The sequence below is a fragment of the Synchiropus splendidus genome, chromosome 3, assembly GCF_027744825.2.
Source record: "Synchiropus splendidus isolate RoL2022-P1 chromosome 3, RoL_Sspl_1.0, whole genome shotgun sequence".
Lineage (NCBI taxonomy): Eukaryota > Metazoa > Chordata > Actinopteri > Syngnathiformes > Callionymidae > Synchiropus > Synchiropus splendidus.
The window spans coordinates 19,459,956-19,486,684 of NC_071336.1; the positions used below are offsets into that span (position 1 = coordinate 19,459,956).

Here is a 26,729-nt window from a genome sequence, read left to right on the forward strand (position 1 = left end):
TGGCATTTTCACAAAACGGTGTGGTATGATATGTATGTGACAAGAAAAATATTTGGTTTTAGTTACATCTAGTTATAGGAGCCAGAAAAGAGAAGAGAGGGTGGAAAGGTAGCCAGTCAAGGGGTCAGATTTGAGCAGCTTGTCTGCTTTCTTCAGCTGAAGCGATGAACAACAAGAGCAACACAGTTGTGGCCGTGAAATCTGTCGTCTGACCTCAACATGTGCAGCTCTCCAAGAGCTGACAGGGGGCCTAATGGTTTAATAGAGAGCTGACTGTGACCACTGTCCTCAAGCAAGGAGGCCGGGCAGAAGAGAGATGTCTCTGGAGGGTTTAAAGTTGATTGATGGACAGAAAGTGAGACTTGGAGCTGACTGGAGACAACTGGAATACAAACCAGTTGAAGTAATAAGGGTCATGCTCCTGGTACAAAAGCAGTGTGGGGTCAGTGTGTTCAGGCGGACATCCTAAAAAGTACTGACGGTCTCATTCCACTTTCTACAGGGAAGTACTCATTCATTTAATTATCAGTGTCAGATGTTGCATTAGGCCAGAAGGTGTGAGAGACCAACCACTCACTCAAATCACACACAGGGGGGCGCACAAAACATGAAAAAGGTTTCTACAGGCTGAAGTACTGATGTACGTAAAGAGAGCACAAAATTCATCCTGGAAATGTACGTGTATTAGCCATCTGTTTCATCAAAATAAAATAAAATAAAATAAAATAAAATAAAATAAAATAAAATAAAATAAAATAAAATGGAGATGATGGAGATGAAGTCACACAGTGGGAGTCTTCAGTTCTTCAGATTATTGAGTCGGAAGTAGTCATGTGATCGGAAAGCCACGGAGGGAAATGGCTTCCACAAACCATAACTTATCCTTCCAGCTCCTCTCTTTGTCTGCGTATTTCTTTCATGTATATGCAACACATGGAATGTCTTTTGAATATGATGCAGGAAAAATACATTTCCCTCAAGGTTAAGTGTATCTTCGCTGAAACAATACAGTATTTATAATAAGCATTGTCCAATTTACAGGACATAAATGATGAGACCAAACTAAAAAACTTCTCCTGCAAATGAATGTTACTTTCATGTTACACATCCATGATACCATTGTTATTGTGTTTCTTCCTCTCCACCATAAGCTCCCTATCATCATCCACTTAAAAATACATGTTAATTGGATATATCTAAATCCCAGTGACCGCTCCAATTGAAGCCCATAATGCTCTCCCACCCAGTCTGGGCGGCTCAGTGTGACACCCAGCTGAAATACAGCGCCGGTCTCGTGATAGCTTTCCCTGCCTGCTCGAAAATCCTGCATGTCTTTGCAATTACTTCATCACCCAGCTCAGCCGCATTACTTTTCTTGGCAAAAAAAAAAAAAAATCCCCAGATTTAAAAGTAGGTGGGGGAGAAGCACATTATGTCCCGGGCTTCCATGTTCCCATGTATTTAACAGCACGAGGGTAGCTGTCAAACTGGAGCTGGTCTGTCACAGAAAAGAAACTCTGCAGAAAAGTTTTGAGTGAGAAGTCAAACAAGTTGTGCTGCAGATGAATAAACATCAAACTGCAGCAGCACTGGAACATGCCATGTGGGGATATTGAATCAAGTTCAACCTGAAATCCTATTAGCTGTACAGCTGGGGGCGCTACACGGCAGGCACTATTGAACTCTGAGGTGGAGGCGAGGAAACTCATTCCACTGTGATGGATGTGCAGAAGCCAGGAGAAGTGCTATTGCAGCATGTGTCGAAATGTGAGCCATTTGAAGTTGCAAGACGAGAAACTACATGAAATTTGGATTGAACTACGTACAATGCACAAGTGTTGAGTCAAATTAAAGATCAAAGGAAAAGAATTATCATTTCAGTGATTAATATTTCCATTACTTCGGTTGCAGTAAGTGGTTTTGACTGCTGTTAATCAGCTGACATAATAATAATTATAATAATTATTATTATTATAATTCCTAAATATATTATTATTGTTATTTTATTATTATTATTATATTATTATTATTATTATTATTAATAATAATAATAATAATAATAATAATAATAATAATAATAATAATAATAATAATAATAATAACATATTTAGGAACATTTTCATGAAGAGTGCCCATTTTTCTGGCTTGAACATATGCTCCAGAATGTCCCTACACCTGCCTGGCTTCCACTGTTGCAGTGCATTATGGAGTTATGGAGTATGACAGGAGCCCAAAAAAGGGCTTTTTGTTTTAATGAAAAATGCATTAATGTCACTTTAGAAGTAGCTCAAAGCTAACGCTGCATGGGCCTTATTGATTTTAGTAGAAAATACTTTGTACTACTAACATACTTCTGCAACTGAAAAAGATGCCTCGACTTCATTTGAGCAGACACAATGTGAGATTCATGCAAGGTGACAATTGTTTCACCTCAGAGGCACTCATATCGTCAATATAGTTATGATCTGTATCTGTATAGTTACGAAGTGTTTTAGGCACCACTGTCTGATCAAAATCATTATGTACTTTAAAGATTAGCCTCCGTGCTGAACACAGGTGAGTAAAGGAAATTTCAGATCCAGAGTTCATTGTTATAAATAAAAATAAAATTACAATTACGATAAAATATTTGTCAGAAATAAATAATAAATGTATATACTTTGTATATATGTGCTGCTCATTTTACATAAAACAAATCACAGGAAATTAGACACACACTGTGGCTGTAAACTGAATTAGAGAGTGGTATATTTATTGTCTCCTCTGCTACAGCCTGGTTATTACTCTCCGTGTCTCCGAGTCTTCTCCTTCTCACGGGACCGAGGTGGGAGGGCAAGTAAAAAGCAGCCCAGTACATCAGTGAGATTTAATGCTGCTTCATCCCACATGGGCCTCCTGTCTCATGATGTGCATCATCAATTATCTTTACAAGCCATCACCCTGGCACAAACACGACAAGTAATGTGCGGCTCCGAATGGACCCATAAAGCCAGAAATTTAGGAACCATATTTTCCTCGAGTCACCGTGAATCACTTCACGAGAGAAAACATAAAGAAATGCCCCGCAGAACACGGTTTGGCTATGATTTGTTTAGAGAAAGGTAGAGGGGAGAAAGACGCTGCTGTCATAGAAAAGTTCTGACATATTGAACTTTATTTAAAATCTCTGTGAACATTAGAGCTCAGTGTTTGGCCAGATTCATTAAAAACAATGACTTTTCTAGCATATTATATTTCTATTTCCAAAGTGATAAAGCATTTTTTTTTAAAAAGTGCCTTCAAGGGGTCAGGCTAGAGACTAGGCTGCATTGAAGGACTCCTCATGAATAGAAAACAACGTGTCAAACACAAGACAATTCCATATTTCTACAGGTGCCGACCCTGTTTTGCTGGCTGCGCTAAACATGCTACATTATTTTTTTTCCTTCGTCATGGTCCCCGAAAGTTGTTAAAGTGACCCCCAGTCTCAGTAATTGGGGGGCCCAGGGACCACTTTGGAAGCCACTAGGAATGGGCGATATGGACCAAAAAAGTTATCACGATAAATGTTGTAACTTCAGCAATGACAATAATTATCACGATAAATACATTTTCATTCTATTCCATGTGTTGGACACACTGCAGTGTATCTTCAAACTGTTTTATGATGAAATTTGTTAGTGGAGTTTGTCTCCAACATCATTATTTGTCTATGTTTAGATTTAATTGTTAACTAAGCGTAGAGATGAAAAAAATCAGTGTTTCACGTCTCTGGTAGAAGCCGCTGGTGTCTCACAGGCTGCTCTGCCAGCTTTATTTAGGGGTTAAATTGAGCCGTCTGTCTGCTGTATATCATGTCTCTTTTTCTCAGTTAACTTTAGCCTGGAAACATTTGCCAGACGCTATTAAAGAATTATTAGAAATCATGTGAATAAATGATCATTTAGTCATACTCTATTCTCGAAATCACCATGCAAACAGTCAGTCCTTTGTCTTGTGTGATGAAAAACCTTTTCACAATTCTCCCTCCTAAAATGGTTGTTTTCCAGTGCCTTACTGAAGATTTCACGAATACTTTGACCGCTTTATAATTTGTTGATGGCCCCTAACTGATGCCGTGTCATAGCATTAGAGAGCAGAGAGTGTGTGTCAGTGAACCCTAGTCGGGGACGGGGAAGAGGACGCTGCCACCAATACCAGAGCGGAGCTTCGTCCAATATCCAACTATTTTCACCACGGTGTTACGCCGAGGCGCCAGCGCAGTGGGAAACCTGCATGTGACGACGTGAACCAAGGCAGACGACCATGCCAGAGAACCTATGAGGACCACTCCATTTAATAAAATAAACACGGATCCAGAGAGTCAGAGTCAACCAGTGTCACTGTCAAAGGTTCCCTGTCTTAAAAATAAGTTTTAAACTACGACCATGAACCAAAGTCCACCACACTCTCCACCACTCATGTCTAACAGATCATGAGCTGATTGTTGGCTTATTTGGATTATCTGCGGAAGCAAATCTATGGGTTGTTCTTATCTGCGATCACCATCATGTCCCTCTGTAGCATTAAACATGCAGAATGAATGTGGCTCATGTGCTTGTTTGGACATTGGTATACTGCTCCATGAGTGCATGTCAAAGTGACAGATTTTCTGCCTTAAATTTAAGTGAATACTTTTCACCATTTATTATTGAAATAAAAACAACCTGCTGCCACCGTCTTGAAAAAAGAGATGCAGGATTGTGATTTAAAAACTGGGCAAAAGACACTGGTGCTTAAAGAAGCAACTGCAGGTTATCAGCTTGGTCTCAATAATAAATTATTTTAAATCAACCTTGGATTATAACACTCAACAGTGGTTTCTCAATTTCCACATAGCATACACAAAAAAAAAAAGTTTTGGGGAGTGATGGATGTGTTTATATGAGTCAAGTTTCGCCTGGATGTCACAGTATACATAGTTGTCTTGTCTGAAAGAAACCTTACACATTGTGCTGTAGTTCTTCAGCTAATTTTTGTGTTTGTTCTGGCACTGCAATGAAGAAATGAGCTGTTAGCTGTATATAAAGTCAAATATCTAAATGATAATGACATGGGATTAAACGCTTGTTGTTGTTGTATTGACCAAAACAGGGTAAGGGAGTGGGGGCAGTGAACATATGGTGGAATAATCTGCGCTGGACCCCGGCCATTGGTTGAACTTCACAGCATCAAACTCCCTGAGGGACAGCAATTTGCTGAGTGAGTGATGTGATGATGGATGCAGTCTGACACAATGCGTCCGACCTGCCACACAATTTGTGTGAAGACAGTGCAATTTATGTAACAGCATGTTGATACATTGTGATCGTGTCATGCCTTATGATCCATGTGTTGTGAGTGACAAAACAAAATAGACGACATGACTCAATGGTGCATAACTACAGGCACTGGTAATAACAGGGGAGTGGAGAAATGGACACAGCAGCTCTGTATACATTCCTAACTTGATCCCTGACTACGCGATCGATGGGATCATGATGGGCTTGAGCTTGTTTCGGCGAGTCTTGAAGTGTCACGAAGAGAAAGAACATTACTAATTCAATACAACTCCATAGTGTTTACATTGAGTTACACAGTCAACAGCTGCACGGGTCACGTCATCTGAATAAAAGAATTCCACACCTAGACAGGAGCCAACAATGGCCCAAGTTATACCCTGAAAAAAAACCCAACGTACCCAAAAGGGGGCTTTACAGACACAAACTCATGGAGAGACACATAAATAAAGCTCTTTCTTCTCGCTCAGTGACCTGATTATCTCTGTTTCTGTTCGGGAGCTGACTCACTTCCACTTCGGAGGGAACACAGACGGCAGGTCCATGAACGCACCATTAACTCATCTTGCTAATGAATCACTGCGGGTTCTGAGCTACTGAGTGATAAGACCAGGTGGAAGGTGAACCGTCCCATACAGGCGCCAATAAAATCCGGCAGGTCAAATAACACAGTCAAGCAAACTGGAATGATACTAGAGATGAGTGTTAGAGGTCTGTTTGATCAATGGAATCAGATGAAAATGAAACTACTAGAAGATAGATAGATAGATAGATAGATAGATAGATAGATAGATAGATAGATAGATAGATAGATAGATAGATAGATAGATAGATAGATAGATAGATAGATAGATAGATGGATAGATGGATAGATAGATAGATAGATGGATAGGTAGACAGACAGACAGACAGACAGACAGACAGACAGACAGACAGATAGATAGATAGATAGATAGATAGATAGATAGATAGATAGACAGACAGATAGATAGATAGACGGACAGACAGACGGGCGGACAGACAGACAGACAGACAGATAGATAGATAGATAGATAGACAGACAGACAGACAGATAGACAGACAGGTAGATAGGTACATAGATCAAAGCAGAAGCGTGTAACACAACAGTAATTCAGTGATGCTGTCAAGAGACTTGGAGTTGAACGTTCAAACATCCGTCGAAAGACAGGCATGAGTCAATAAACGCCAACACTTGCACAAACAAGATGAACTATGCTGATGTTGTAAAATGCAGTCAGGCAAGCAACAACAACTGACAAGTGTTCAAACTTGTGACACATGTTGGCTTTTGCAACACAGTGTGCTCCACTGACTCACAATTGAAAAGGCGAGCTCCATCCAGGAGCTGTCTCTTATCATGTACAATCTGTAAACTCCGGTGAGATAAAGGAGCTCAAATGAGGTCATGAAGACGGGCATGGGCGCTGTTCTCACAAAGAAAGGAGAAGTTTTCAGAGACTATTCATCTGGTTGTTCTTATCACCTCTGGAAACATTTTTCACTTCAGAACCACCAACTTTCCCAGTTAGTCAAGTCAATAATTTTTTTGCTACACATAATTTGGGCTGCAAAAATGAACACATATTTTTCAGCTATTAGCTAAAAGGCTTAATCATCACCGCTCATTGTGAGCAGCCCACACTGACGCCTACAGTGAACCCGACCAACTTTTACTTTTGTTAAAAATCGACCCACTCTGTTCTGATAAGTTTAATAAAAAATGACAGAGATCAGACACTGTACTTTTGATTTATTTATTAACGAGAGAGACGGCTGATAATTGTCACTGTGTCGTCTTTTGAAATCACTTCTGCTCACCTTCCAGTTGAGGATTTAGAAAGGGAAAAATGTGGCGTCTGAAGTTCTGCATGATGACAGGAAAACTGAATGTGACCCTGTTCTGAAGCCAACATGTCGTCTATAGGTGGAAAAAATGTCAAATGAATTCTGCTTGGCTGGAGCTGACACTTCAACAGCCAAATCTGGCCCTTTGGCGAGGAGCAGAGCCACCTCTGAAGAGTGTCACAGGCTGAAAATGTTACCTGTCACACAATTATACTCTCTGTTAACCCTTGACGAGGCGAGGAGGCAACAAGCCCAGTAAAAGACACACAAGAATTACACCCCATGTCAAGCACTTAGTGGCAGAAACTGATATTTTCCCACCTGAGTATTCCGCAAATATGTGGAGGAAATGAACAGCGTTAGGTAGGAGCACTAAACCATTGCCAGTGATAACTAGAGGGAGACACCAGCACCAGGAAAACTGTTTCCGCCGGTTTATTTATTGACGCAGTTATCTGGGTAATTGACATTCGTCAGCACACAGCTGGTGTTTAAATGTCTGACAGCTGAAACGCCTGAAGTGGACTAAACAGTCTCCAGAAAACAGATTCTCAGTGTCATACTGTACCACACACTAATCCTCAGTAGAATCGTTTTACTGTTTTCATGTGAACCGGTGGTCTGCACACAAAACCACAGAGAAAAAAGGCCAAAAAGCTTCTGAGGCAAGAACATCTGGTTTCCAGTAAAAACCTGCCCCGCAATAACCCATAACCTGTCTTTACTGTGGGGAGGGGTTCACTCCAGACGCAGATCAAGACCTGCTGATGCTCCTGCTCACATTCCTGACCTGCTTCTGTCATTTTCTGTCTTAAGTCACCCTGAACTCCACATTGAACAAGCAGAGCCAGTATAGAACATTGATGAGTAGAACCCTTTCAACTATCTTGTTTAAGAGCGCTAGCTTCCAAAAACAAGGGGAGCTGGCGCCCCACCGGGCCAGTGCCGAGGTCCACAGGGAGGGTGATAAGACTACTTTCTCAACCTCTTGGCCTCTATTTCCTAATCTGCACCCAACTGGGGCAGTTGGAAGTGATTCCACAAGCAGCTCTTCTGGACCATGTTCATACTAAGACTGATGCATTCGGGCTGCAGTTGTGTCAAGGATGTTGTGGGCCATTTATAGACATGTTGCCCACAAAATATGTTCAACATCCTTCATTTACACCACTAGATAAATGTGACATCAATCCGTCCCATGGACGATCAATGAAAATGAAAGCTGCCAAAATATAATAAAGCAAGACAGCTGAAATAAGAAAGACAGGTGAGTTAAGAAACGCTAAATATCCTCAAGACAGTTACAGCGGCTACAACAAAAATGAAATTGGTGCAATGCAATTTCAGGTCCCTTTTGCTGATCAAAGCTGGAGATGTGAAAAGCTCACTAGAATTAGTGAAAGAGACGATGAAAGAGTGGATGGCGCAAGTGGAACCAGTACAGTATCGTGGGTTGTTATTCAGAGGTGAAACACATCCGATTTAACTCACACTCACATCTGTTTTGTTTGTTTGCTTCCTTTATTGTTTTTTGTTTGTTGTTTTTCTAGTTTTTTTTTATTTTAAAATTTTGTATTTATTAATTTATCATTTTATTTATTTTTTATTTATTTATTTCTTTATTTTCACACTGCTGATCCATGGGAGCAATCACATTTATTCTTGTTATTAAATGACAAATGAAAAAATCTAAGTGTAAATACCTTTTTCACAGTTAACAGAAGTAAGCTTCTTGCACATCACCAGATCTTAATTTAAGAGTGCCAGTTAAAGTTGTGCACAACTGAGATGCACTTTAATCTGAAGATCAGTGTCACATTCTACCACGTATGACGTCACCACCTTCTTTGTGTTTAGCCATTTCCCATGAAGGTAGCTACAGCAAGTTAGCCTCCTCCACCTTTGCAGATCTTGTTCATCATCACCAGTTAGATCAATCCCCTCCATGTCCTTCCTGTAGTGTCGCCTTCATCTCTCACTTTCTACGTCCACGCCTGTCTCTCCTCTGTCCCCGGTCCAAACCATCTGCCCAGCCTAACAACAGGAAGATGCTGATCTGTTCTCCTCGTAAGTATTCAATATAAAATCATGACCTTCAAAATTCCTGGTACATGGACTGATTTGCTGCAAAATCAGATCCAAAACAGCGGAATACATGAGATAAGCAACACATCAAAAGAGCCAATGGCATAATCCCATCCAAATGTCTCCGTTTGTGGAAATCAAAGGAGGGTTTTCAACGAAAGCTCAGTAGTCTTGACGTATGCTGGATTTAAAACCCACACATTTTTAATGCTGTTCGTACAATGACTGATCGACGGCACTCTATTTTTAAAACAGAAGCGGGATTGACCTAATCCATGCAGGACGCTGCACAAATATGGAGATTTGCATCGAGAAAAAATAATCTCTGGAATACTCTGACAGGGAATATTTTGAAATCTTCAAGAGAGAGTACGAACATTAGTGTCAGGACAACTGGACTTCAGAATAGTTCCACAAGTGTTCTTCACAATGTGGAAGAGTAAAAACTGAAACACTGCGAAAGCCACACTTTTGAGTGGAGACACAACTTCTTAAACTTCTTCACTACTTATCCTGCTGCTCAGTGACTTATTGAAGTTTCTAACTTCAAAAGTTTTAATTGTTGCTTCACAGGAATGGTTTCCAACCAGTGCTACTTACTGTTGCCAGATCCAAGATGCTGACTTGAAACTTTAGGAGGACTGATGTTGGTTTTACTTGACTCCATGTTACGATCCTTCTCCTCCAGGCCCTGAGTCTCAGTTTGGGTTTGCTCCTTATCCTGAGACCCAGCACCTTTCAAGGACTTCCGCCTGGTCAAGATGGTTTCGCTGCCTGCTCTCATCAGCTTCTCACCGACCGACAGCACCCGGGCACGTCCCGTGACTATAGCGGACCCAGGGTTCTCCCTCCTCGGGGACGGCAGCTTGGATCCGGCGCCGGCTGAAGCAGGCCGGGCCAGCCTGGAGGCTCTTGACATCCTGAACGTGTCCACAGTGTTTCCTCTGGTAGAATAGAAGGGGCCACTCCGACTTGATGAATGTAAGTCTGTGACTGTGGCGTGTTATGACTGGCGCAGGTAGCTGACGGGGGAGGCAGGGAGGGAGGGTACGTTTGGGAAGATGGGAGGGGAGTAGGTGCAGATGAGGGGGTGGGGAATGAATGACTGCTTGGAAGGTGTTCTCCCCTCCTGTGGTGGCTCCCCGGGATCCGTCTCCAAAACAAACTTGTGTAGGACAACTACACTCAGCACACAACAATCTGCTCAAACTCCCATATGAGAAAGCTTTTTAATCCCCTCTTCATCTGTGTCCGTTTGTCCATCTTTTGCTGTTCTTCTTCCTTCACTGGTCAACTTGTCAGACCTACCTCACTCCAAATAATGCTCCCATTTTAGTGTCCTCCTGCGCCCTCTCCTCGGTTCACTCACTGCTCAGTGGGAAAACATTCCATCGCTCCGGCAGAAAGAGAGAGAAAGATCCAAAGACACAAACAAAAAAGGTGGTTGAAGAAGAAAGTGTCTCAGTGAAGAAGATCTCGTCCGTTCAGGTGCAGCTTCTTGAGCTCTTCCAGATGTGCATGCAGCGGCTTCTCTCATCCGCTGAGCGCTCGCAGCGACAGTCTTTTTTCAATCGCCGGCTTTACCTCACTCTCATCGCACACTCCATTCATCTGTTTCTCCCTTCTTTCTAAACAACTGAGGAACGCAGACGTGAATAAATGCAGAAAACACACGCGCGCTTCTCCTCACTGCTGGAATTTACTGAGAATTAAAAAGGAGGAGAGTGTCATCAGAGAGGAGCGGCACGGGGGGCGGGGGTGTAGGAAACACAGCGGAGCTTTTCTCATCTGCTGCACTGAAAACATCAGCTGTGACAAGGAAAAGGAGGGAGCAGAAGTTTACTCCAAGAGAATTGGATAGGAGGAGAAGATGAGAGGTTTCCTACGCTTCCTCTCGCTCTCCATTTCAGATTTTCACCCGGTGTCCTCAAAAGACTTCCAATTATTTGCATATTTTACGACTACAAAAGATCATCCTTCTGTCTGAATTAGCCTGAAACAACTTCCCACGCAAGTGCCGCAGAATCGGGGAAGAAAACGGGGGATTAAAAACATCTCCCAAGGTCATGACTTTGCTACCATAAAACTTTTGGTTCTGCTATATTAAATCAGACATGTTGGTCCTGCCCACTAGTGTCGATTTGTGATTGACAGATCTATTCAGTCCTTGCGCAGTTCTCCTTAAGTTGGTTGAGATCTGATTTTACTGCTGCAGGGATTGGAAATTTGCAGCTATGGTACTGAGTAAGACATAATATGGGTTCAGTGTCCATTCTTAAGGTTTGAATATCTTGAGTAAAAGTGAGACATTGAACCAAAAGGCAGTTATCCTTTAAGGAGAGCATTTAAGCGTTTTCTGTTATCCCACTGTTGACGCTATTTTATTTTAACTACTTGAGGCTTTCAGAGCTTCTGTCTGGGTTGATTTTTCTCTTCTGTTCTATCTGGGATGAGGAGCACCTAGAGGACTACTGAACAGTGTCTTCACACAGAAGTAAAAAGATTTCACCACCGCAAATATTATTGTCTTCATTACTGCTTGAAAATGTGACAAGTTTTCACGCTGTATGACCAGACCTTGTTGCACAAGCATAGAACAGGTTCTTCCAAAATATGTGGACAAAATGTCTTTCATTTCAGTAGCAGTTGTAGAACTTGTTTACTGACATTCCTCCCATCTTGTTTTTACTCACATGGATATATGGATGTCATTCTAAAGCTGGGGTCACCAACCAGGTTGCCCACGGAGAGAAAGGAAGCAGCCCACGGCCCAAAAAATAAAATAAAATAAAATGTTTGTTTTTGCGATTTCGTCTTTTGTTACAGGTAATTAAAACTCAGCAATGAGACCAGTATTTGCGAGGAATGTCATTATATCATCATACATATTTCAGAAGTACTGAATCAATGTTAGCCCTTCGTGTCACACAGTGCCCTGGAAGAAGCTCTCAGTTGCTAATAGGTTGGTGACCCCTGTTCAAAAGCAACACGAAGTTAATAGAAAGTAAAACAAGTTTCTTCTAAGACTGAAACTTGTGGTTCTGACCATAATTTCAGACCGCACCCATAAAGAAGCAACTGTTCTTCATGCAGAACCTGCACCCTGTCTCCATCTTTTAAGAGTCTTCCTCCCATCGAAACTAAAGACAGCGCCACCCTCTGGCGGTGAATGAATATGGACACATTGCCAATGGCGTCATCTTTGGATGAGCAATAAAGAAGTCCTCACTCACCCAAATAAGAATCAATAAGCAGTATCCCAGGGTTGCCAGATGTTGGAGGTGTTCCCAACTGTGTCGGACTATGGGGCACATTTTAACAAGAAAATCCACAAATCACGCACTTCAGGAAGCTACTTCACAGGTGGTTATTTTATTTTAAGCACAAATGCATCGATTTAGTGACTGCAGAGTAGAGATTTAGAACAATTCACTCATATTACACAGCAAAGGTTCAAAGAAAGCCTGAAGCTTCCGTCACTACCATTGTCCCTTATGTTGTCTGAATCGCTGCCATCTATTGTCACTTCCCTAACTCTTGTGGCGTTGAGTCTCTTTGTGTATCAGCCATGGGATGTAATGCACAGGGATGCGATCGCGTGCCTCCCGACAGAACACCAGAAATGGATTATTGAGAGCTAAAGGATCAACTGTGTCCACACAGCATGTTATAAAAGAGCAACAATCCACACGGACACAACCACAGGCTTAGTTTTACGTCAGGAGCACTTCGCTGTGCTGCTGTTTCAGTCAGATATCCGAAAACTGCGAAGTCTCACTGAAGTCAGATTGGCTTTAAAAATGTGTTAGTGCGCCGAATTTAAAATTGCATGACGTAAGTGAGTTCAAGCAGCCAAAATACACTTGTACGGATTAGTGAAATCCCACCAATCCCATGGAGAACAAATATTGTTGATAATAATGATATGAAATTTGCACATTTTCCCAACCAGAACAGCTTCAGATAAAAGCAAAGAAGATTGACCTACATAATTCTCCACTACTGACAGATTCAGAAGATCCACCAGCTGCAAATGTGGTAGACTTTGGGAAGTGAACAAACAAGAGTGCCTCAGTTTTGTTAATGACGGGGAAGTAAAGAATTACCGCCAACCTTTTAAGAGATGACAGCGTCACATGGTTATAGAAATAGAGACTAAATAAATCAGCTGTAAAAGCCAAAAAGCCACTTTCAGATCTTCATAGTTCTGATATAGGACTTTAGAACTTTAGACTATAAATGCATCATATGAAAGAAAAAAAAGTACTTGATTTTTCCACTTCGCAAACAGCGTTGTGTTGGGTACGGCCGTAACTCATCTTTCAGAAATCATCTACAAATCAAGTAACACATATTTGAGTCTTCCTAGAACAAACAACATTTGTTTCAACTACAGAGCCCTCGTTGATATAGTTGTTAAAACTACCGTTGAGATTTCCAGACTCTCAGGTTGTAAGAGATTCCAGTAGCCAACTCAGTGCATGACATACAGGAGGTAAGATTTGGAGTCCGAGGAGGCTGCTCAGTTTGAGTGTTGTCAGGGTGCCTCTGTGGTATTTGAGTAATTAATGGATGTTGCAACCAAAGAGTTATAATGGAAGCAGCAGGGGAAAATACTTCATGCAAGTCACTGCATGCATTTTTTTGTATGGTAAGTTTGGCTAAAATCTTGGGCAGCTCTATTTATATTGGTGTATTAGCTTCTTCTGTACCTGTCTGACCTGATCAAAGCCTTTATTTTGATCCTGTTTGATTTGAATTTTGAGAAGCTGGAAGTGCTCCCTCAACATGGAGAGAAGTCTGTCACCTTGGCTAGAGCAGCTAGATGTTTCCTGGCTGGATCTTTCACATGAGGCGATAGCTGTCGGGATTCAGTGGGCAGACCCCGAACAGACAGGAAAGGTAGTGTCCTGTGCCCTCTGCGTCCTCTGAGTGGGGGAGTCATACATGTATATCACTGACCTTCAACAGATGGAGTCTAGACGGAGCATGATATCAGAAGTGCACCCGCTTTCTTGAAGTCCATTGCCATCATTTCTATGGTTCTTTCCAGATCTGTTTTATAGTCTTCTCATCCTAAAACAGTTTTGAAATAAGGGCCACATAAAATAACTTACATTATAATAATTATAATAATAATAATTATGCGACAGGAAGTTATTACGTGCGGAAAACTATTTTACGCCTCTTAGTCTTGTAGGATTGAGAAACACATGACTGTGTTAAAATGAGAAAAAAAACAGTGGACCACCGTTGCTCACTGTAGGAAATAAAGAAGCCTGATCATCATATTTATATACACAAGATTCCGTCTTCTAAATATCAACCCGTCAGACTTTAACTGCTCACTCTAAACTCTTCTGACTGTAGCAGGGAGAGAAAAGTTTGTTGGAGGAAATTCAGAAGCCAGGAGGGGGTTGGGGCGGCTCAATACCATCCTGAAGAGGATTAAGTGTGTTTTCTAAGCCCTCAGGGGTTGCTTGTTTCTGTCCTGCATTCCATCCCGGAGCTCCCTCTCAACCACAGCATGAGTCACAACTGACTGTAGCATTTACTCACAATCAGGCGCTGAATCATTTACTGAGGACACAATACTGGACTGTGTTTGTGCTCCACAAAACTAACATGGAAGAGTGGGATCTGGTTTAATCCCCAGAACAACATGTTCTCTTTTCATTCCAGTTTATATTTCAGTTTATTTTGTCATGTTGTGCTACCAGCTCCTGGATTTTTGCGGATCTCAGCTAGCCACCCAAACGTTAACTGATACACAAATAATTCAGCGTTTCACCGGCAATAGTCTCTTGATAGATCAACAGAGCAACATCTACCATCAGGTTCAGCAGATCATCATCTGGAACACGCTGGGATAAATAAGTCTACAATATTGAGCTATTCATCCAGTCACACGTTGTTTCCTCCTCTTCATTTTGCATGTTCACGACTTGTCTTCACGATCAGTCAAAGCAAAGTGACAACAACTGATTCGTTTGGACCTTTGAGGCTAATTGCTCTGAGCAGCCAGTTCTCCAGGGCAGGAGACACCACGACCAGGCACATGAGAAACTGCGTCCACTGACATTTTAAGATGCCTCAACAATTCGTCATAAGTCAGCATCAAAGTTACTAGAGAAATCCAATGACTTTTGACTCAATAAAGATGCATTTCTGACTTCTGAACGTTGTGTTCTGAACCAGTGTTTTATTTACAAGAGCACAAATAATGGTGGCTGTGAAAAGCAATGTAGGCAATACCAATGTAAACATGAGTACGCAGCTATTTCGGGGTTACATGAGATGAAAAACTCATTCAGTAAATATTCAGTTGTGACAGATTCTTGTTCTCTAACATTCCAAAAATAAGGCCTCCAGCAAAAAATAATTTCACGGATACAATGCATCCTCATTAGAAGTCAAAAACTCCTAGTAAAGTGAGAAAAGTACAAAAAGAATGACTCAAAAAGTGTCAGTTCCACTGTCTGATACTGATTGCAGTGTATATAAAGCAGTCGATAAAAGAGTGGACTCTCTGTCCAACGCCATTGCTGCCGGCTCATCCAGTTCCTTCGGTATTCCCTTCAAAATCACTGCATGAAATGTTTCATAATGCTAAAAGACAAGCTTGAATTCTTCTACTAGGTCAGTAGTAGTTCTCAATTATTTTCTGTTGCGCCCCCCGCAGGAGGAAGGAAACATTTCGCGTCCCCCCCCAACTCTCCGCCGCCTCTGTAAATAGTACCATTTGTTTATAAAATGACTGTAAGTACACATCTGCACAGCATTATATCCTTGTATCCTTACATACACTTTATTCTACGGCAAAAAATATGTCCCCTGAGGTCGCATGCGCCTCCCCAGCAATGTTCCACGCCCCCTGTTCAAAAGTCAAGTCAATATTGCCGAATGCTTGCGGGTTGAACAAGCATAAGCTACAAGCATTTATTCTTTATGATGACGCTAAGTTCAACGCTGATGAATAGTCTGTTGTGACTGAGTCTCTGTTGTACCTCTATTGTGCTGTGGGGAAAATAAATCTGCAACTTTGATATTGCTTTCCTCTGACAACAAAAGCAAGTGATCACTCTCAGTGGGAAACAGTTCTGTGAGATGGTTTGTGTCGGCTCAGTCTGGTGGAGCTCAGGACTGGACGTCCATATCATAGTCATCTGCTCCAAGATAGTGCCACCTCTCTATAGCACATATCATCCTTATTACTCTTTAAATGTCAAATGTTCATTTATTCATTCTTTGTGTTTAAATCTGGGGAAATGGGGTCACATTGGGCTGGAGCCCATCCCAGCTATACAGGGAGAGGTGGTTTGTTTTGGATGGGTAGGTTGAGGGTGAGAAGCTGGGCAGCAATAAGAGGTCCCCACCCCACAACGACAGCGGTACAAATATATATGTGTGAGTGTTTACCGTCATTCAACAGCACTGGAGAATGTCAGGGTCTAAAAAGCAAACCCATGTGTTATGACATTTCATTTTATTAATCTTTTTATATGTTTCAAACTGTGTGTGACGCAAATATAAATCTACTTATCAAATGACTGTTTGCAAAAGTGGCACGGCTGTCTTCCCTAACGATCAAGCTGAATGGTTCCTGGCTCCTTGTGTTGTGTCTCTGGGGCCCCCCTGTGGCCTGGTGAATCACTCCCGCGCTGCTCTCTCAATGATGTGAGCGCTCAGAAGAGAAGAGAACTGTCTATCTCGCCACTGATATTTTCATACAGTCGCCCCACAGGCTCCGGCTCCGGCTCACAGCTCGCAGTCTCCTGCGATCCTTTCCGCCTCAGCGTCTTAACTGAGATTTGCTTCTGGTCCCAGGAGCCTGTCAAGTGAGTTATTGGAGGCAAGCCGAAAGTTTAACTTGTAGATGAGAAGATAGAGTCGACAGTCAGATGTAAATAAAAGGCCTTTTCATAAATTCTTTATGGCTTATTGATTTTTAACTTGCCGTGGATAGGAAGAAGACTTGCAGGATCACGTGTACATACACACTTGCACCTCATTCATTTCATTTCTGTTGTATTCCTGGTGGGCCAGGGTTGTGGGGAGCAGGAAAACCTCAAGAAAAATAAAGTCCAATAGGACTAGAATAGGAACAGATAAGAGTCGTGCAGATACCAAAAAATTCTGTCCACGTACAAGGAGGAGAAAAGCTGAGACATTTGAAATTCAGCTATGATTTATGATGCATGAACGCTGTAGATAAGAAACTCTGGTCAACAGCAGCCTCAAACTCAACATGTGTTGGGGCTGCTGTGGTCCACTTGAACCAGGAAGGTGCCAGGAAAATGATCAAGCCAATGTGTGCAACTATGTGACAAACATTCCCAGAACAAAGATGACACTAGTTCGAGCTCTCAAGTGTCCATCAGACATGAGCATCAACCAAAAGAAGATACAGCTCAGCTCATTTCACTTATGTATGCAGTATAATTATCAGTATAATTCATGTCCCCAACTGCACTGATGTCAGTCAGACAGCAGGTGGCTGTAGTGTAACAAAGCACCTGCCACACACACAGAAGCACAAAGTGAGTAATGAGTGAAGAAGCCTTCCAAACTATAGACGATCCAGATGAAACCACAGAACACCACCAAAATCAAATCACTGGTCAGAGAACCGATTTTGAACGAAACCTCAACGTTTCATTTAAGTGCGCTTTGAGTTATTCAGACTACAGACAAATGAACGATCATTCCAACCATAAAGTCCTGGAGGCCTGAGTTGGCTTGTGGACTGTGAGTGTTGAGACCCTTGCTCTATATCTTAGACTTATCTCTCCACAGGAAAAAGGGACCCTGTTGTGCAACTTGTGTTCTTCAAACTAATATATCAGCATTGCATCAAATTAAACATTTAAATGCTTGTATTTTCAATTCAATTTCAATTTTCCTTGCTCTTATCACCTCAGAGGACTACAAAAATGGTAAGTTAGTTGCAGCATTTAAACATGAAAGTTAGTAAAACAATGAAAGCATGTGACATCAGAGACCCAACTGAGATGCTGATGTGATGTGTATATGTGTATAAGTATAAACTCTCTCCTCACCCACTGTGTGAGACGGTCTCTCCCTCCCATTCTTGTTGCGGACACACAAAAAAATTCATAGCTTTATCAATTTAAAGGCGTTCATTGGTGTTTTATTATGTGGCAAACTCATGTATCCACGACGGTGACAGCAGCAAAGCAAAGCAAATAGGCGCCATATTTGTCATTTTGAAATGTAAATTACTTGGAAATGGGGGGACATTGTTCAGGATATGTTATGGTGACATTTCATCTGATAAACACAGTAGATAAGAGTGGAAAAGCATAATAGGGGCCCTTTAAGGATGAAACCATCCCATTGTTGTCGAGTTTCCTATTTAGGTCAAATACATGTTTTGGCACAAGCAGACATGAGAGACACAGAAGCCAAACAGAAATAGAGAACAGATTAGTGAGACTGCTGACTAATCGATGCTGCACACTCTGGTTGAATGTTATCATAGACCGTTGTCAATATTTCAGACAAAAACTTCATAGGGATGATCAATATCACCAGAGGATTTAAAAAAAAGAAAACGTTTCCTTTCTTCTACTACGCTAATCAAGCTCGCCTTGTGGTATTTTCATAGTTGAAATAAATGTGTGTGTCCATGTGACCACAGTGGACTAGACATGAACTGCATTGACAGCAAGATCTGTGCTACAATACAGGACAGGAAGTTCAGCAGCATACATCAATGAGATTATAGACCAGCAGAAGGGTGTGCACTCACACACACACACACACACACACCGCCTCTGTCAGCAGCAGGGATTTGCTGATCAGACAGCAGGCGGTCCAGCCCTCTGCAAACATATGATAGGAGACAAAAAGGATCACACACACCGATAAAGCGTCACACAATAACGACTGCCCAGCAAACTCATGCTGGAGTGAAACTTGTAAACAAAATAAGAAGATTCTGATATGCTTAGTTCTGTGTTCCAGGTATGCAACAATGAATACTTCAATCTAAAACAGGGGACTTTAAATCAGAGGTCCCCAATGTCTGAAACAAGTTTACTTCATTGAAATAGACAAAAACATTAGACACGAGTCTGTTCCTCCTTCATCACCCGTGTTGGCCTCAACTATCTCCTCACCAAGGTCGTATATCAAAGTAAAGGAACCTGAGACACACATGGCTTTCATTGGCTTTCAATTTCAGTTGAGGGGTCAGGGGTCAGACTGTATCACTCTTCAAAACTTTTACCTTATGTCCAGTCCAAACTGTGCCAACCCCCCCACTGGGTGTTTGAAAGGCTCTGCTCTCTGCCCTCCTTTCACAGCCCAAAGGTTTTGATGAAAACACTCAATTCATCTGGGCCAAGACCTCTTTACCACTGACCTCCCTCAAACTGTGACAGAGAAATGTCGAGGAGGAAAGCCAATCGAGATGAAGTAAATACATTCAGAGGAGGGAATAAGCTCGTCTCTGTAGCAGCATCTGGACTTTCAATCGCAGCTTGGTCTCATCAGACGGAGCGGAAGAAGAAGGGCAAAGGGCTCTGGCCAAAATCTCGGGAGTCAGATCCTCATTAAGGAGCACAAAGAACTTCAAAGACCATCACTCTCAGCCAGAATCCCAGTGATATTGAAACATAGGGGGCCTCTCAGTGTCAAGTTTGCATGTGGACGCAGGGGCTTTGGTGACTGGAGTGTGCGGTCACTTGTGACTTTGCACCAACTTGGACTCTTATCTTGCTTCAAATATTCTCCCTAATGATGTCCTTTCAGTGAAGGCCAACTAAAGTTCATTATGGTTATAACTTCATGAGTTACATGACCTTCTCCGAGGATGAGTCAGAGTCAGGAAGGAAACTGGACACAAATGATCCGGTTTAGGAGTGAAGCATGGCTCAAAAGAATTTGCCTGCCGATTTGATAAAACACTGTTTGACGGCACAAATCCAGGGAGATGGATACACAGATCTGCTGTGTCTTCCAGAGGAGGGTCATGGGGGAGTCGTGCCTATCTCAGCAGCAACAGGCAGGGGACACCCTGGACAGGTCGCCAGTTCATCACAGGGCAACACATATAGACTAACAACCATACGCTGACACATTCACAGCTATTGGCCTGAACCACAAATGAGCAAGTTGTTGCACTGTGGGAGAAAACCCACAGAGGGAGAACATGCAAACTCCATGCAGAGATTGGAACCCACAACCTTCTAGCTGCAAGACTAGTGCTAACCACAAATAAAGTTCCCTTTAAATGATTAACATGACAGAACATTAAGGAAGCAGGTCTGTCGACACTGACAGGGTTGCTACTGTGAGAAATAAAATGATGCTTGAACGTTGGTCAAAGTGCTCACAATCAAACTCACGTTTCATTACAAAACATGAACGCTCATTTGAAACCAAAGTCCCAGAGCGAGCTCGCACCACTCCTTGTCTGAGAAGGACAAGACCGAGTGACTAATCCTGCTACACAGTAGTAGGACCTTTGTGTGTTCTCCAGGTGCAAGTGGTGGGAGGTGTGAGTCAGTTTACACCATTACTTTGTGGAAAGCCCCCAAGAGCACAGTTGGCAGAGGTCTTTTGTGGTACTCAGTAGACTTACACAAAGTTTAATATGTACATAAGTCGACAGTGTATTTGCACCGACTTTGGACACATCATATTTTTAATGATGGCCATCAAATAGTTAACAAAGGCCGAATAGAAGTTTCAGTTATAGCTCTTAGTTTCAGGTAAACACTCTCAGCTATTCTAACCTATGACAGTGGACATTTTAACATCACTTCAAAAATCAGTATATAACTTCATATTTTTCTCATATGCTGCGGCACTAAAGACCCCAAATTCCAATTCAAATGTCAGGGAGTTGCGTAGTTTGGTTCCTTTTAAGTGAACTGCTTTATTATTATTATTATTATTATTATTATTATGAAGGAAAGTGAAACAGAAACTAGTTTGCTGACAAAGAGGGAGTTGTCTAGCACCTCCACACCCATAAACTAGCAGCATCACGTCACAAGGGAAAATGAATTTCTGGGAGACGTACATGGGAAATGAGGATACAGCAGTATTGATTTTCAAACAAAGTTTCTTCTTATTTCCTGTTGGACGCAATGTAAAAATGCAGCTGTTCAAAAAATTGGAGCTTAATGACTTTGGATAAATAAATGATGAGTTTGAAATAGTGGAGAACAATTCAAAAGGCTCATTTCACCCCAATTGTGAGCAAGCACAGCAAATCAGTAATGTTAACATTGACAAATTGTAATGTTCATATCAGAGTGGAGCTTCGACTGGCAATAATGGTATAAGTGAAAACATCCTGAGAAATTAGGCAATAAGAGTGCATTAAACATTTAACATTCAGCAGACTGCGGCGCATTTGTAAACACAGCAGAAATAAAAGATAACAACTGGAACATAAAAGTCATTTCCGATGAAAATATTTAGATTGAAATAAAGCCTGAAGTTACATACCGTAACCTCAGTTCTACGAATGCATCTGACTAAAATAAAGCCTGAAGTTACATTGAGTAACCTCAGTTCTCTGAATGCGTGTGGCACCCTGTAACAGGGCTTCGCTATGGGTGAGATTCATGCACTCGCCGTAACAGGAACATGTCCACCCACCTCTTATGCAGTCACCACAGCAGACATGAGGCAGTGAGACAGTTCTTGAGGTGACAGACCTTTTCCTTAGTCGTGGCCCAAACCAAAACACTCACAGATAACAGGAGAGAGCCAGAAAGGGTTAGCTCTCGAAGAATTCATCATGGAAGTAGGTAGAAGAACTGCAGTTGAAACACTTGGAGAACAAAAGGACTGTAGGGCAAAAGGCAGGACTTCGACGCAGTATGGCAGAGGACTCCTCGACATGGATGGTGGACGGTGGTACCCAACTTGCTTGCACTCATTACACTAACTTGTCTGTGACTCCATCACACACCAACCAGGGATCCCACAAGAGACACACAAATCTCAATGGCGGGAGGAGACTGCGCACCACGTAAAAGATGCTCCACCAACATGTGCCGAAAATCTTTCAAACCCAGGATGACAGTCAGCAATGCCAAACACAGACACCTGAAAGTGGGCGTCGCCGAGCCAGGGACTTGAGGAAAAGCAGGATCTGGAACTTCACAACAAGAAGTGTCGAACCATTTGGCACATGATGGGAAGTTGGAGAGTGTGCAGAAGTGAATGTGGAGGCCATTTATGGAGCAAATGGATTACCTAACCCCAGCCTTTGACTTTCTTTTACGCAACGGGCTGCGCACAGCGTATGCACCGAGTTGTGGAGCATGTGCTTCAATCGAAAACTGAATGCGTCAACACACAACGCTGGAGGCTGCCTTTGGCATCAGCATGGGATGCAAAAGTTCACTTTCAATGTCAGTACATCGCGCCATAGTAGTGAAGATGTGTTGTTCCTCTGAATAACAAGACATGTTGAGCTAAATGTGAGTGATGAACAGCTGAAGAGTTTTTAGACTTTAGGCTCTACAGGTCATGATAAAGGTCTTCTGCAGCGAGTTCTTCTGACAGTCATGACATCAAGAGCGTCTATGGTTATTGAAGCCATAGCAGTTTCATTTTATCAGGGTCATCCACGCTATTGCTTCTAATCATTATTACATTGACTCAAACCGATGGTGGATTCATGAAGAAAAAACACCAGCCCAGATAGCAAACACTACAGAGAAAAGTCAGCTTCTCCATGTCTTCATGCGAGCCACCTTTGTGATCACGGGAGATCGCCATCAAACTATTGGGAGCCAACTGTGGCGCTCGACAACATGACGCCACCGCTTAATTCTGCCTCAGTCCAGCAGAGAGACATGTTAATCTCCGAGTCAATAGAGTGAAAATAGTCGCAGCCCTGATTTTTAAACAGATTAAACATTTGCATTCAGTAGCATCTGTCTTCATCCGGAGCCAGTTCTTTCATCACAGCTCTATTGACAGGGCTTAATCAAGTCTGACTAATATCGTTCAAACTCGTGAATAAAAACATTATGGAATTGGCTCTCTGCCTCTCTGGATCAAGAAGCTTAACTGCACAATAGGAACAGTTAATGAGCAAACACAAAAGAAGCAGGGATTATCATTCAAGAATAATGTGTCTTCAGAGTTATTGGATCAATAATTGTTGCCGCATCCCTTCTCAGCAACAGTTACAGGACACTACACTGAACATTCATGAAAGTGTTGCGTTTCCAAGGAGAAGTTAAAAGAGCCTTCCCTTTCAGTCACGGTCACGGCGTAAAACTGTGCTGTGTGTGTTTCTCTTGGGAAAGACAATGGTTCTGCAACTCTGTTGCCAAAGTCATTACAGAATAAAAGGCAGCTGCTAAAACATGACGATGGGTCCCTGCAGAACTTCCCAGTACTTTCAACTCCAACTCCATTGGTCTCACCACCGATCACTGGTGTGTGGAGGGTTCCTGGGAAAAGATCCATTATCAAATACCTAAGTTGTGATGACACGTTTCAGCTAAAAATGTCTTGTAATAACAAGAAGGTCTTCAAAGCCAGGATGTGGGAGAGAATATGTGTGAACATGTTACTTTCAAACTCAACATGAATAAATATTTATGAAGACAGTGCCACACAGACTTGTTGAGTCCCTGATCCTATAAATGATAAATTCAAAAGAGTTATAGAGTAGTAGCAAGTAGAAATGATCAGATGGTACAGGTCAGTTGCCGCTAGTCAGTACTGTCATACTCAGACTTCAATTTGGTCACAGAAGTTATATAGTAATTATATAGTAATAAGATTGATTTAAGGTAACGTCTTCTGGAGGCTACAATAAACAGAATAATGGAGAAGCACTGACACATCAATCCTGCTGTTTAATGGCATGAGAGGAAAGCCAGCCCCACAGTGTACTCATTATAAGGCTTCAGTTTCCCCCAGACGGGGACCTAGACTGTGTTTATCCTCTGATTCCACCGGCAACAAAAGTGCAACACTACCTACAAGAATCTTTTGGCTAATGAGAAGCTTAAGTGCAGGCTGCTGAAAGCTCCATGTGTCACTTGTTGCCGACGAACAGGTGAGCTTCATTATTTCTCTGTTCTTCACACTCAGGGCGCTGAAATGCGCAACTTAACTTCAGCTGTGTGTCAGTGAAAAGTGGCAACACTTGATAGCTTCCTCCGCAGGAAGGAACTCGTGAGGAGGAATCATTTAGGAGCAAAAATAATCCTAAAAAGATGAAAACATCTGGTTCCTCTTCACATTTTTAACAACATCCTGCCGCTGAAAAGTCAGTACATGACTGATTGAGCGACACAATTATACACTGAGACGATGAGTCAACCAGGAGAGAGCTCGGCTCCAAGATTTTCTCTCGTGGACGAAGCAACAAACATTGATGGAAGCATTTGGCTTTTCCATTGTCGGATGTATTCAACATTTAACTATGACCTCACAGAGGTCAGTCAGAGACTGTCTCAGTCTTGACTTGCTCTCAGGGTAGGTGGTCTAGACAACAGTGCTATCTGACCCGTTGGACTAGATTCAAGGTTCTGCAATTTGTCTCTTTCCTGCACTACGCACCTCCAGTTCTGGATTTGAAAACACCAGGGATATTTTCCCAGGACTCACAGTGTGCCGTCCCGCTACCACAACCAACTCCAGTAGCCCTTACCAGGCTTTTGAACTGACCCCCGGCTTTGACTAAGTATTCCTGAAAAAAGAACTTCACAACAACAGCATCACATGCTGATGTTAGCAGCACCAAATCTTGGCCATCTTTGGTGCCTCTGTCGTTGGCTGACATGAAGCTACAAATATCTCCTTGTCACTCACCGTCTCACACATGCAGCATTTAATCCCTAATTTAAACAGACAGAACACAGCCTGTCAGCCGGTGCTGATACAAACGAAAACCCCCTCCCCTGCCCTCCATTCCCCAGGACAATCTAAAATAACCACTTAGTAACAACATCTGAATCTGGTAGGTCAACCACTGTTGACATTGAAATGCTGTCAAAAGACTGAAGTGCATATTAATCACATTTACATGTTTCACACAGTTCATATGAACAGAAGTCAACCCATTACTTATTTATTGTTTGTGTCACATTGCTTGTAAATGACACATGTTTTTGTTGTGCGAAGGCATGCCTTTTCCTTTCTCACATCGATCCAGCTCTCTCTTGTCGTTCCGGGTTTGTTCCTGCTCAGCAGGACCCAGCAGAGGCAGCGGAATGTGTTTCTTTCATTGTATTATAAAACGGGAGATTCACAGGAAATAACAATACCGGAGGATGACGGGAGTGAGGGGTGAATTACAGTCGTTTCACAGCAAAGATTTGGTGCAACGTTTGTTAGCCAACATGGAGGTACAGGAAACAACATGTCTGTTCTCCCACACTAATAAAAAAAATCCAGGAGTGGTGGACCAGGTTCAGCATCCTGAATGCCTGGTGAGTAGCAAACCTGAATACTTCAGAATGGTGTCACTGATGGTAGGATGCTGAACAGGGAATGAGAGTAGGGCTAAGTGCTAATGGCTCTTTGGGTGAGGCGGGTTAGAAAAAGGTCCTGGAGTGGGGGACACAAGGGCACCAATAACCCTGGAGTCTTCACTCTGGGCTGGAGGTGGTGCAGCCTCCGTACCAGTCCCTACAGTCCTTAAGATATCTCTAAGTTTTGCCTCCCAAGTGAAGTTTTCCAAACAATTCCAACAAGGAGGAGCCCGAAGAGCTGACCCAGGACATGGGCTGCAACTCTTGTTAGTCATGGAAACGCCTCAGAATTCCCCTAAAGAGGGGGAAAGGTTGCTTTGCTCCGAGTAAGTAACCATTATAAAGTGTTCATTACTGTCTAGCTAAGACTGGCAGAAGTTCAGCTCCCTAATAGTCACCAAAAGTTCACTCTAAACCAGGGGTTCTTAACCTTCTTGATGTCGGGGCCCACCTTTCCCAGAACAAATGGGCCCGGGACCCATTCAATAGAACTGATTCATTACTCTTGATTTCACTTGTGATCAACAACCATATTTAATCTACTTACATGTAAACAAACATAACATTGTGAGATGACATGAAACCATGTGATCATCACAAAGATATAAATAAGTCCAGCAGTACGAGGTGCAAGTCATACTGATCAAATTTACGAAAGAAAAAAACAGAAAAAACAAATACACTTGATGTATTGATAAACTGTTGAGAAAACTGGAGGCAACTGAATACAATTCTGAATAAGATAAGTACAATAAAACCTTTTTTAAATATCATAGAATAAAAATAATACAGTATATTGTATTAAAACTCTAAAGAAGATATGAGTGAACTGTAAATGAAAGCATCACCATAAAATGTTCTAATTAATTCCCAAAACTTCTTCAACAGGCGCTGAACAGTTTTTACTGTAGGGGGCGCCATCAATTTCTTTATCATTTTTTTCTTTTCAAGAACTTCTCCATAGTTGGTAACTATCACTGATTTGCAGCTGTCAAGT

The 26,729-nt window shown here is 42.1% G+C and overlaps 1 protein-coding gene across 9 annotated transcripts in view; it reads right to left on the reverse strand.

The window, feature by feature from the left end:
• Window positions 1-26,729, reverse strand: part of si:ch211-285f17.1 (sickle tail protein homolog) — a 97,794-nt gene that overhangs the window by 67,245 nt on the left and 3,820 nt on the right. For 3 of the 9 annotated variants that reach the window (XM_053861075.1, XM_053861073.1, XM_053861076.1), the window contains exon 1: window positions 9,849-11,020. The exons of 1 other annotated variant lie outside the window; for it this stretch is intronic. In XM_053861075.1, the coding sequence (XP_053717050.1) occupies window positions 9,849-10,167 (319 nt within the window). In that variant the 5' untranslated portion in view covers window positions 10,168-11,020. Of the gene's footprint in view, window positions 1-9,848; window positions 11,021-26,729 lie in introns of those variants that run through there. 5 more of the 9 variants (XM_053861072.1, XM_053861074.1, XM_053861077.1 and 2 more) reach the window with 5 other exon arrangements.